The following is a 14,015-nucleotide window of genomic DNA, read 5'->3' on the forward strand; positions in this document are numbered from 1 at the left end:
GTATTATGTTTAGCTTTGAATACAGATTTGAAATAGTATCTCAATATAGTAATTTATACAGTGTTCCATACATTTTCTCAAACATACAAAAAAAGGACAGACAATGTAAACATTGGAGAACAAACAGGAAGAACACAGTAAGGTTACCCCTCTATTTTAGAAACTCTTACCTGAGCCTGAAGAAAGTATTTTCATGAACCCAAAAGAAAAACCAAAGATAAAAAAATTATTAGAGTGAAGCATATGAATTTAAATGGCATTCATTTAGATTTTATTACAAACAATATTCTATCACTTCTGCCAAGCAAAAGGCATGCAATTTTTCCTTTTGGATCTCCCTTGCTGTCATGAGGCATTTGTGCAAGAAGTTTGCCCTTGGAAGAAAATAAAAGTTTATAAATCACAACTAGTGAGAAGAGATGGCAACTTATCTAGTCTCTTTCTCAGTCCCTAACACACGATAAAACTGTTTTCCCATTTTGTCTGTAACAAGCATCAACTCTTCACACAGTAGGGAATCCAGTCTCCCTAAGACAAGAGAAAATCCTCAGTGGTTTTGGAGAGGATACTGGACTTCTCTACTAACTGAAATTGTTCTGACAGCATTAAGTACAATAGATTCAGGGGAATAAAAGAAACTGGCAGTTCTCATCCTTCCAAAAGCTCCTAAGTCCTTCATTGAGAATCCTAATTATGAATAGATTACTTAAAGCCCATTGCCTCAAAATTATCTTATACCAGCTAACTTCACATATCATTCTGGGTATCAAGTCAGCACAACTAGTATTTCTAGACAATCTAAGACATTGTCTTATATAAGTCCTTGATTGCTTTTCAGCAATACTGCTTGGACAGAAAAAGAGGGCTGATGGGTTGATAGTTTATCAGTTAACCTGCAACTAATTACCACTGGTCACAAAAAATATAATGCCTTGAACAATGAATGTGTAGAGAGTCTGATATATCACCACACAGCTGATTAGCCCTTGCACAAAAAGACCAGCGTAATCAGCATATTTGGGTCTTCTTTGAACTACATAAGCATTAATTCAGGCTTAAAGATGGGTGATGTAAATGCATGCTAAGGAAGGTGCTGGATTCAGTGCAAAACTGTAGTCACATGGGAAGTGGCACTTTATTCTTGTCCAGGATTTCCAAAATGAGAATAGTGAAGCCTTAATTTAGGGAAATAACTCTATATGTCTCACCCTGGTTGGCATAAGGGGAAATAAATAAATGCTGCACATTCAAGAGCCTTTCAAATAACATAAAAATTTGATATCTTGCCAGTATGCCAAATCAGAACTTTATATTGAATTGCCTGCATTTAGTGGTGTCCTCCTGACCCTACTGGCATTTTTGTAACTATGACAGCAGGCCATGGCAGTTGGGTAGTGTAAGGACTGCATACCCACCTGCTGGATAAGGAGGCAAATAATGCCTGGAGCCAATGAAGAGAAGGATGTCCTTATTTTCTCTAACAGCCCCAGATTAGCCTCTGTATTTTAAATCCTCCAAAGGCCATCAACATGACTTTATAATAAACCTGACTCTATTATTATTGTAATTATCATGAGTTTTAGCCTAGTGAAGTGGGTGCTAAGCAGGTTTCTCTCATTTGGAGTGTGGTTTGGGAGTCACCCTGGTATGCATGGCTCAGAAGGACAGATGCTCAATAAGACATCTAGCATTCACTGTGTTCAGTCCCCCTCCAAAATACAGTTGTACATGTCAGCCCTGAGAGATGTTGAGCAACTTGCTCTTAAAAATTGACAAATGTCTTAAGCACTTTATTTCAATGTTTCACTAGCCTTACCGTTAGAAAGTTTTCCCAAGACTTTACCCAAATCTGCTTGCAGCAGTCAAAGCCTTCTGCTTTTTATCCTATCCATGACGACCATGAAAAATGGATTATTTCCTTCTTCTTTGAACAGCCTTTTATGTACATGCTAGCAGACTGCCAGCATCCTCCCTCACATCTTCTCTTCCATGTGCTAGACAACACTTTATAGTCTTTCCTCAGAGTTCATAATTCCTAGATCTCAGATTACAGCACAGCCCCTCTATACGTCATTTTCCACATACTTGTGGGTACCAAAGACCCAGTTGAACCATTATGCTTTGTATGTAAGCAACGAAGAATGTTACATATAAATAATAAATACATAAATTTAAAAAATTACATTTAATAATTGAACTAAATATTCTGAAGAGTCAGTAGTTTTCCAGGTGAATGAATGGTGGATCACATTTAGATTAAATAATTACCTCAAAATTAGAATGCAGGTGTATTCCCTGCATGTTTCTGAATTGATAGTGAATGTATTTAAAATTAAAAGATACAGCCTCTATATTCTTCAACATTCCTATCTTATCTGTAGAGCTCCCTTCTCATGAAAGTATTATATTTCAGTTTTATTTTTACAGTAATTACATTTTGAGTTATCTGTTATTATTTGGTAAGTACCATGTAACACTGCAACAAAACAAATTTGACTCAAAGTACCGGTAGAGGGCAATAGTGTTGCATACAAGTGGCTAACAGACCTCTAGCAAAATCACCTTCGATGCAGAAAAATACAAGCCTGTTATGCACTACATGAATATTAAAGAAGGAAAAAGACGTCTGTATAGACTATAATTTGCTCCTATTGAAACACATTCCTCCTAATTTAAAGCATATTTACATGTTGACCCAAACCAGCCAACCGTCATTCCAGTTTGTATTTCGTTAAAATAGATCACAAACTTAGTTTATTAGCTGCAGTTTAACACTTATTATTTTCTAAATTAGAACTAATTACATTCCCTAAAGTAGAAAATTAGATCAACAAGCAATTTCGCTCTGTGCTAGCAAAATGTCAACAGGATAATATTAAGTACATGAACTTTTATTCAAATGTAAATTGACAGTACATATTTTTTTTTCAATCTTTGAATATTTAAAAAGAAGACCATGTGGCTGTTTAACATGCCTCTGCAGACTAAATTAAATTCAACAGTAATATGAATATAAATCAATTCTGAAGAGCATAAGTTAATTGACAAGGAAGGTTTTTCTTTCTAATACTCTCCAAGCAAACAGGAGCAAACAAGCTTCAGGAGTTGACTAGGACTAGTGTTAAGCTTGGTCCCAAAGACTAAATCCTCACTAGTGGTCAAAGCACTCCTAGTGTGCTCTTGGATCACATTTTCTGACTTAGTTTCATTTGAAGAAGATCCAAGACTGTGCAGCCAGACTGCTCCATACTGGAAAATCAAGTATGGTTAGTGGGATACTGGGAGATTGACTTCAGAAGTGCATTCCTGACTGGAACTGCAGTGCCAGTGTGAATGTACCCCAAAGGTCAAGCTCCAGCTTGACTAAAACCCACTAAGAGACACTGGGATGATACTGTGTGAGTGTTTGGGAAGTTTTAATGTGCTTTCTGTTCTAAGATGGTTGGGGAATGACACTAAGAATCTTGCCATTTTGAGCATCTCTAATGAGATATTTTACCCACTGTATGAGAAGATCTTCAGAAACCTGGTCCTCTTAATCTGCATGTAAGAATGTTTCATTGTCTCCAATTTACAGTTCAGATAATGTGCTAAGTTCTTGCTGATGAGGAATTAATGAAGGCAGATCCTATGCTGATTGAGGAAATCTAAGCCAATACATACTCCCCCTTCTACCTGCATCTGCCCTGTATGTTGTATAGTTTTTCTACATCAACAAACAATACAGCTAAAAGAGTTATCTGAGGTATGGATCTATATCAATAATGTAAATATAAATCAAATTACCTGATTGACGTGATCTAGCTTTGGACAGGGTCTTCCACCATTGTAGGGTTTTTCACGGAGCCATTTAGACCGAACCTTTACTCCACTCCCACAGGATTTACTACAGCGAGACCAGTTGGACCACTCACTGAGCTTGCAGTCTGAGGGACATGGAATAATACAGGCTTCCTCAATATAACCTGCATGAATGGAAAATAAAGTGAAATCTCTTCAGCATGTCACTCTGCCACTTTCCCTGAAGCCCTCGTCTACTTCATTTAGATTGTCCAAAGTTTGACTTGACAGGGCTGTGTGAATAGAGAGATTTCTTCATCATTAGGGCTAAATTGAATTCTGCAGAAAATTGACACATAGAGTTGGAGACTGTTAGAGTAGCAGCTGAGCATCCTCGCTGCTATGTGATTAGGATTCACACTCACCAGATTTCAGCATTCAAACTTTCTGACAGCTACAGCGTAATTGACACTAACCCACCTCTTGGTTGGGTCGTTCTTACACTGTAAAAACAATTTATTTTTTTAAGGAAAAAATATTTAATTAAAAGCTCCTCCATAATTGTATAAAGTAATTCTATCACAGTTATACATCAAAAATCCAACTGAATCAAAAGATATGCATCTTACCAGCCTGAAGTGAGGGAACTTAACACCTTTTGACCTTTCTAAGGCTAGAAAGAGAGAGTGGCCTGCCACATTAATGATCTGCCGATTAACAGCCATCTGCTCCCAGTAGCACACTGAATAATCGCGCTGAATGGAAAAGCAGATGTTTGGTTTGGATAAGTCATTGGTCCTGAGAGGTTGGAAAGGGGTATGACATGGTCTGCAGGGAGTAACATGAGGCCTCAATTCAGTGAATATGTGAAAATGTCTTTTTTTCGAAAGCAACATATGCCATAGTTCTACAATATGTGTCATTTATGCTAATATTTACAGCAGAAGCTATAAAACCTGAAATAAAAAGCTGGTCCTTACTGCATTTTTACAACTATACCCTAAACCTATCTGAAATCTCCGCTCTCCTTTCCTGTGCCAGATCTGCAATGTATTTACTATTGGCAAATGTTCACTTTAAAGATGAAACCTGGGTACATTTAGAAGTGAATTAAAATATTTGATGAACACAGTTGCAAAAATTAACGCATGCTTGGGTAAGATCATTCTCAAATGATTGGCACAGCCTGCTAGGCATGGTTTCAAATGTTTCTCACAGATCTTGAAATTTTTTTTTTTATTTGAAAGCAATCACTGTCATTTTCATCAGAGCTGATGTTAGCAGCTTTGTGTTTTTAACCTATACATTTATGTAAAGTTATTCTGTCTCTTCTAAAAGCAGCCAATACCAAACAATCACAAGCTGTGTAAAGAATCAAACACTTAAGAAGATACCTAATTCTAGTTGCTTCCATTCATTTGTTTCAGCTATAAAGAACAGAAGGCTGGTTTTTGGTCTTTTTTGGTTTTGTTTTTATTTTTAAAAATCCAGTAACATTTAAAATATTGTATGGTCGAATTCAGGTGATGATTTTATCCTATATAGCTTTCCTCTTTGGAAGTGTTAAATGGTGAAATATACAGAGCACTTCCTGAATTTGAGCACTGTGGAACTACTGTTCGCCAAATGTATCTTCCTTAAAATGTCTAGAATGTTATTAGCTTGAATTACAAGCATGTTTATTAAATCTCTCTCACCATTTGATTGATTAGTTCAGTGATACTGTATGAAAGGTACACTGTGTTACACAAAATATATTTTTGAAGATCATATCACTACATATCAGGGATGGTGACATAGATTGCCCTGCAGTAGTAAGTGCAAGACTGATTACATTTCACCTTACTGGACATCTCTGAGTGAGTCTTAGAAATCAGAGGCACCCGATCCCAGAGCCCCATCCTACATTGAACTTTGATTGCATAAACATCAACTCTGTAGTTTCACCAGAAATGAGCTTTTAACAAGCTCTCTTAGGTGCTATACAAAACCATATACTCATACAACCAAGAAACTACTGAATGAATATGCACAATAACAAGAGTTAAAAGAAGCAATTCCCTCCACACAGTGTTCAGTGATATTTATTGGTTGATAGAACTAAGTGAAGATTTTACTGCTCTTTATGAACTTGAGTTTCTGAAGTGCTGCCTTTACTTTCAAAATAACTTCTAAGTAATTTTCTTTTTAAGTAATTTTTTTTTCTGGAGAAACCTTTCTAACACAATTGTACCATTTAGCATTTGTTAAATTTATGCCTCTGTAATTAATGTCTGGAAGAAACAAATTCAAGTTTCTTTAAAATATTGTACATCCTTAAGTAGACAACTTTAACCGGTACAGGCTGCTTCAGGAAGACTTTATTTTAATGACTTCCATAAATCCCTGAGCTATTTTAAATTTGTCTTAATTAATCTCAAAGGGATCTTACCAATCTGCCCCTGTCATAGAAAAAGATCTTCTCCAGGATATCACGATAGTTTGGGACTTGTATAACTATAGCATGGGAACACTCCATAACCTACCAAAAGCAGCCTGTGTGGAACGTACTAAACTAAAATGATGGACAAATTAGAAAATATTCTGCTTTATTTCCCTTCAGCTCATCCAAATGAGGACAACAAAGATTTTTTTTTGAGATAATGAGAATGTTAGCCAAAAAGTTTAACAAGATTTTTAGAATCTTGCAGACAGACGTGGTATCAGATACTTTTCGTTATACACAAGTCCCAGGTAACGTTTTAATTACACAGAGCAGTAGTTCAAGTGATTCCATAAAATATCAAATAAAACACATACCACTACAGCAATCTTTTTTCATACTGTCTATGAAATATCTATATTGAAGTCAGCCACTAAAACTGCTTTATCATAGAATGCAGTAAAGACAGAACAGCATCGTATTACAGGTATAGTGTCTTAGTAAAAGTTATAACATGGAAAACGACAAGCTTGCTTATATGTTAACACATTTTGGAGAGGATGCAGTGGGCCAGCTGACATTTCCCACCCACTTTATAATGAAAAAATACTGAACTGCAATCTTATGTTGAGCCCTTAATCCTACAAGCTTCATGGAATAGCTTCTGCTCACAATATAACTCTTTCCTATGCCATCTCTATGATATCTGGTCTATGATGCTCTCCTCTCCCTCCTTCCTACCTCCTCAGAAAAGCTGGCATCAAGACCCAAACTCCACATGTGAAAATTAACCAGCTGAACAAGAGGAATGGAAAAGAAACAGGAAGAAGAGAACAGGAATGAAGTAAATCATTGAAGGCCTAAAAAGAAGCTCTACAAGGTACAAAGGCTTGGAGCTACTAGAAATGTGGAACGTTTTTGAAAAGCAGAGAGAAAAGCACTTATTATTATGCAAAATGTAAGACAAGCATAAAAAAGTCTTAACGACTGGTACACTAAGAATACTGGATAAAAAATAGGTCAAGGACATGAACAGAATAAAGGGATGAAGTTACTTTTCAGGGCAAAGAGTCAGAACAAAACAAACCAGAGTAGACACGAGACAAGAGAGACTGAGGGGGAATAGAGGAAAGGGTAAGAAAAGACAGGGAGAGAGAAGAGGGAAATAAATGGCTCAGAAGAGAGTCAAGAGAATTGTAAAGATGCAGTGCATAGGCATAGAAAACAAAGAAAGAGGAGAAAAGATATAAACATCCTACCAAAAGTAATACCTTCGTGATGCACAAACAGAATGCAATTCCCTCAAGAGCCTACTCTGGTATCTCCTGACCACACAGCAAAATGTTATGAAGAATGTTCCCACAAATAAAAATAGAGGACAAAGGGAAGAAATAAGATGATGGTGGCCTGTGATTTACATTCTATAGGTAATTAGTGTGTAGAATGAAAATGACCCTGTTATATCTGACATTAAGAAGTTTTTCGCATATTCATCCCTTGGCATCTTTTTTTCCAATCAGGTGCCTCACTATTTCGCTCAACGGAGTATTTGGTATTTAGCTGTGCCACTGGACTCCCTTGGAACCCAGGCAGAAGCAGACTTCGAATTGGTTGCAGATATTTCCCTAGCCAAGAAAGAAGATGGAATTAAAAACAAAAATGACTTGTTGCAAACGACTTATTCCACTCCATTTACTACCCATTTAATGGTACTTTTCTGAAAATGCTTCTCTGAAGCATGTCATCATCTCAGATGCCTTTTTGTGCGTATGTCATCAGCATATCTTTCAGGGTGATTAAGGATGATAATCTGCAGAAGTTCATAGCAATCACCCCTCAAAATCCCAAAAAGCAGATGCTTAGGAACTTTGAGAAGTTTATACTTTGTTGTTGTTGTTGCTTTTATTATATTCTATGTGTTTGCATTTGTAAACTTTGTCCAAGCTATAAAAATTTTAGCAAGTGAGAAGACAGCATATTGTGATATATAAAAATTACATAGAAAATATAGAAACCAGAAATATTACATGCAAATAGGACTGGTGATGCAGGTACATAGTTGCTCACATGGAAAGGACATGAATGCGCATTTTGCAGTTTTCAGTCTTGTTTCCACTCTGATCTAATAATTCTTGAAAGGGTGCCCCTTGTGTTAGACAGTGTAAAATCTTATTAAAGAAAGAGTCCTCTAATATGTGGGGATGTGGGTGACTGTATGGTAGAATATCACATAATTATATCATGCAGACAGACTGTGTAATATAATTACAGCAAATGGAAAGCTAGAGCCTTGCATTTTAAAGAACAGGCAAAAAATTACCAAGGTAGAAATACAATAGATGCAGAGAAGGAAAGAATGAGAGCAATGAAGCAGATTTGAAGAAGAGCTGAGAAAAAGAGTGTGAAGGTGTGAAATAGAAGACCAACACTGTAAAGGCTGAAGATATGTTCTCCGGACATCAGCAGTTCATGTTTTGCTTGCTGTTTCTCCTCCTGACTAAAGTCTTTCACTGCATGCTTCTTGCAGCTCTTCCTTCTCCCTACAACACCTGAGGGATGTTGGAGTGATGAGGCCTTGGGATGCTGTGGTACACAGCGTTGGCCCTGCATGGTCCAGAAGGGTATTGGAAAGAGATGCCCATCTCTTAAGGCCTATTCCTTTTCCCAGTGCAGTACTTTCTCAATTATTTCAGCTCCTATCAGCTGAATGTCACAAGGCTGTGAAATGGACAGTTGTCTACTATGAGTGAGGACATGGCTATTCTATCATTAAAGATTTATTACTGAAGCACAATTTAACAAATGGCTTTGAACCATTAGGTCAAAGCACTAGGAGTATGAACTGAACTCATTAAAAGGGAAAGGTTTACTGTCCCGTTGCTAATTGGCTATAAAATCTGGACTCCCAGAACAAAGTCATTAACAGACATGATGGATAATTTAAAATGGAGGACTTTAATGGACTTTACACTTTGTCTAATGACAAAGCAGGTTAAGTAGGTGGAAATAAGGTTTTTCCCCACAAACTGCACCTGCAATGTGTAAGAACAAACTGACCACTTGACGGGTGCACACATAAAGAACATCTTAGGAAGTGTTAACATCAACTCTTTTGTCCTTAGGACTGATGGAGTTATGCTCCTGCTTTCATGACTAAAATGTCATGCTACGTTTCCAGGAGAGAAAATGCAATGTCAGAATGGTTTATGTTCTTTAACACATATTTTTGTTTCAAGGAATTTTATAATTCTTGGAACTTATCTTCCAGGACAAAGAAAAATACAATTATTTGCATTTTATTTGTAACAGAATATATGTATTTCTTGAGACTATTCATATTTCTGCCTAGCCATGGAAAGAGAGATTAAACTCCATATAACTTTTTTCTTTTTTTCCAGTATTACCCTTCAAAGCTTCAAAACCTGAGAGCAATTGTTAATGCTTAACTATCTCCTGCATCAGCAGTTCTGTCTCTGGTGAACTAACTACTGGTCTTTGGGTTGATGGATTACTGTTTCATGACTGATGTCCTGTTGACAGGGCAGATACAGTGGCACCATAATGCAGAGGCCTAAGCTAGTATTTCTGGTGCAGGGCAATAGGTAGCGTATTTCTAGGGGACACATAACAGGACAAATATGCCAACCTGCATATATTAAAAAAATTTTAGAAAGTATACAAGCTATGAAACAACAAAGTATCCTAATAACATTGTGAGAACCTAAGCCTACTAACATACTAGATTAGAGTCTCCTATGGGCAATATATTTATTTTAGAATGAACACTCAACAGAAAGTGTCAATTAAATTTTAACATTTTGCTATCTTTTGTTGATAAATTTGCATTGCTTCAGGTTAGAATATTGAAAGTGAAAAAGAAGATTTTAAAAAATCCAAATACAAGTGGATACAGCAAGTTGTAACTGACATCTTGGACCGCGTAGACTCTGCTGTAACATATGAGATTTTACTATCGCACACATAAGCAATTAAATACAAAATTCCTCGATTCACGTTGATACTCTTAGCAGCTGTTGTAAAAGTATTCACTGATACGCAGATATTCCTCTCTAATCCCCTGCATAAGCCTTGTAGCCATGGAGGGCTTTGTAGAGTCAGCACAAATCAATGCATCTCATTTAATTAATGCTAAAGGGGGAAATAATCTCACACTAATAAGGCAGCAGACAAACTATCCTGGACTGGTTGACTGTGCCTAAGGTTTTAACAGTAAACTGACATGAATTAAGAAGGGTAATATGACCTATATAAAAATGCGGCATCTGTCTGCCATGCTACTGTGTTTGCCTTCAGTACACACACACAAACACAACCACCGCTTACCTTATGTATGTTGGTCATGATTCAGAACTGATATATGATGGAGAAAAACTAAATATTGAAGAGTAAATAGGGTAGTTCATAAGCATGACAGTGGCCTGCTTTTGATTTTTTTTTCGGTGATGAAAATTCCAAATTTAAAGGGACCACAAAGACACACTCAATTTTTTTTCACAAATACACTGAAACAGATTGTTGGCAGACACATGTCATTATCCATCAAGCTCTAGTATGCTAGTGATGACAGGGCTAAAGCGACGAAAAACAACTGCTGCTTTTCCAGTAGAAAAAAACCCAAAAAACTCTCATCCATGACTATTGAGTGAACTATACATTTTTATATTTCTGCAGTAAAATTTCCTATGTAGTACTGAAACAAAGCAGGAACCAGAAAAAGGGCAATTTATGTGTCTTCCATTAAAGAAAACAGGTAAACAACAGTTCAATTACCACTTTTAGCTGACATTACCAGATCTGCTGGCAACTGTCAGCTGTTAGCTCCTGCCCACACTCCACAGAATTGGTATGGCTGAGAAATACCAGCAGCAGAATATTTCAAATGGTTGCTGAATGTTGTTAACTCTTTCACCAATAAAGATAACTCACACTTGAAACAAAATATTTTGAAAAGAAAAATCAAAATATTAGGCATATATAATAGTGAAAAAACACAGATAAAAAAGAAAGTAAGAAAAAAAACCACCTTGTACCTCTGCAGCTAAAATTTTCGTCTATTTTCAGCTGTTAGTATGGGGCTTCTTTTGAAGAACCTGTTAAGCTACAGAAAGCTAAGAACCCTCTTCAGAAGGACTCTACCCTCTGCTTCTCCAGCATTGTCACCTCGCAGTAACAACAAATTTATTTAACCATATTTTGCCTTTCTTTTTTTGTTACAGTCACTCCCGTCTTTCTGAGAAACTTGTGCATATTTGGGACTTTATAGCTGCACCCAAAATTTCAAGGATTATCGCAAGAATCCTCTTATGGGTCTACTAATTTAGGGCCTCCCTTGTGTCACACCCTTCCTTTAGCTCCTCAGTGTCTGTGAAACTTGGTTAACTCTTCTCAAATATTTTGAAAATGAGATGTGTCAAGCAGTAAAAACAGCTTTGAAATATTTATTCTTCTGGTCCTGTTTACCTTTTATTTTCTGAGTAAATCAACTGAATTGTGATTATAAGCACCCAACATTTTGCAAAACAAAAAGCTTATGAATTTTTTGGCACCGCAGAGCAGTGTCTTCTGTCTTCTGATTCCTCCCACTCAAAACAGCATGACTTGCAACAGTGACCTGATCATGGCCTCATAAATTTACACAGCAGTATTTACATAAAACTTTTTACAGTCTCACAATCTGAGTTTCTTGTGGCGTTTTAGCATATCACACACCATATCCTGTGATATATTCATAACATCAGTGTGAGTGTAGTTTGTCCCTCTTGTCAGATTTAGAGCATGTTGTCACAGCTGAAGAACAATTATCACCCTTTTCCCACCTCACGATTTCATAGTGTTAGGAGACAACAAAAGTTCAAGGAAAAGCCGGACACCACACAGGAAATATCTTCCCTTAAATAATGGTCTTGATTTTTCTTCCAGTCCAAGCTAATTTGCCAAATCATGTCCCATAAAAACTGTGATTACATACTATACTACTTGGAAAAGAAATAACAGACTCACAGGAACTAACAGTAAAACAGATTTCTGAATAAAGCAGACAACATAGCAGACAAATCTGACTCTTCTTCTTTGGATCAGTTACAAAATTAGTGAAAAATTCAGTGTTATCATTTCCATAGGGAAATAAGCAACTCTCTTAGAATTTATAAAAATAACCCAAGCAGGCTTGAATTATGAGTCCTGTCAAGTTTAGCTTGCAAAACTAAAAGCAGATTGATGGGAAGCTACAAGGCACTTTTATTTGCTAGGAGGTGGGGTAACTATTGTGGTACTGGAGAAGTCCCTTGTTGATTTGGCATAATATAGCTTTTATGTTTGTTCTTAAAGAAAAAAAACAAGCAGCACACTGAAATCTAGAGATGATGCCAAACTAAAGAACTGTCATACACCAAGGGCATGAAAATAACAAGAAAAACATAATAAATACTGGCAAGATATAAAATAAGATTTAACTGGCAAAACAGCAGTTTATACATGTTGAGAAAAATAAAACAAATCCTCAGGAAGCAATCCATGAATACAAAGTAGATATTCAGAAAAGGCAGCAAACTGAAATTAGATTGAAACCTCTACATTGGTTGTTCCAGTCCCCTCGTATCTGCAAATGTACGCTAAACCTGGAAAAACACTGAAGGCAGACAATGACTTAGGTAAGCCTTAGAAATAACCTGTCGTAGGTATATGTACAACACCCATCAATAATAGATTTTTGTTCTAGAAGAGCTACTGGAAAGGAAAAAATAATTTTAGTGCCATGTTCCTTAGCATCAGTTTAACGCCTTACCATCAAAGTCAGGTTAGATACTTCATTCCCCGTACATCTGAAATTCCTGTCAAACAATTTTAGGAAGTGCAAGGAATGCAGCGTTAGTTCAACAGCAATTCCAAGCTTCATCTGCCCATGCACTACACCATGGACCAAGATAAATGTGCTCTCTCCCTTGAATGGAACTGATGAGAAAACACACATAGATACCTTGTGCTTCAGTATCAAAAACAGGTAACAAAACAGGGGGTGGGGGGTGGGTCGGTGAGGGGAATCAAAGAACCAGACACCTTAAAATGATGTGGAGAGAAAGAATTCAAAAGAAAAACACTCCAAAAGCAAAGGGTTCAGGCTTCCCAACCTACAATAAATATAGTAATGACTCACAAATATTTCCAGTTTACAAAGAGAGCTAGAGACTTCAAATCTCCCACGAGAAATTGGGATGGAACTGCAAAACGAATAATAATAAAAAAAACCCAACCAAACAACAAAGCAATGCTATATTGTGTTTTGGGAAGGTTGTCTTTGGAGCCTGCTTGTGCTAATAGCATGTACATGGTAACCCTGGCTATAGTAGGTATAATAACAATCTACTGTTAGTAGCTTTTCCACTGGATTATTATTCATTGTGGTCACTGTGAGTGTAGGCAACATTCACTGTTAAAATCCATCAGATTAGAAACTGCTATCATGAAGAGTTACAACAGGGTAAACGAAGATAGTTGAAAATATCCTTTCTTTCCATTTTTTACTCCTCTTTTAGATCTCTCTAATTCTTGCAATTAGAACAACTACCCAGCCCAGGCAGATCTGTGCCTACACAACTGCTGGTCATTAGAGGTAGCTGCATATTTTGGTACTACAAAGACGGCAAGTGGTCCTGGTCAGGCTAAGCAAGTGTAACATATCCGCTTTAGACTACACAAAAGAACAAAACTAAATCTTTACAGCCCTCAACATAGAACAAACAGCTGAGAACAAAATTAAAGAACATTCTTAGAGTAGATATAGAGATTTAGGATT

At 36.7% G+C, this 14,015-nt stretch overlaps 1 protein-coding gene across 1 annotated transcript in view; it reads right to left on the bottom strand.

The window, feature by feature from the left end:
- The window catches only part of THSD7A (thrombospondin type 1 domain containing 7A), a 300,728-nt gene that overhangs the window by 28,310 nt on the left and 258,403 nt on the right, over window positions 1–14,015 (bottom strand). The window contains exon 17 of the mRNA XM_075082924.1: window positions 3,787–3,965. Within this exon, the coding sequence (XP_074939025.1) occupies window positions 3,787–3,965 (179 nt within the window). The remainder of the gene's footprint in view (window positions 1–3,786; window positions 3,966–14,015) is intronic.

This window comes from Phalacrocorax aristotelis, chromosome 2 (assembly GCF_949628215.1).
Source record: "Phalacrocorax aristotelis chromosome 2, bGulAri2.1, whole genome shotgun sequence".
NCBI lineage: Eukaryota > Metazoa > Chordata > Aves > Suliformes > Phalacrocoracidae > Phalacrocorax > Phalacrocorax aristotelis.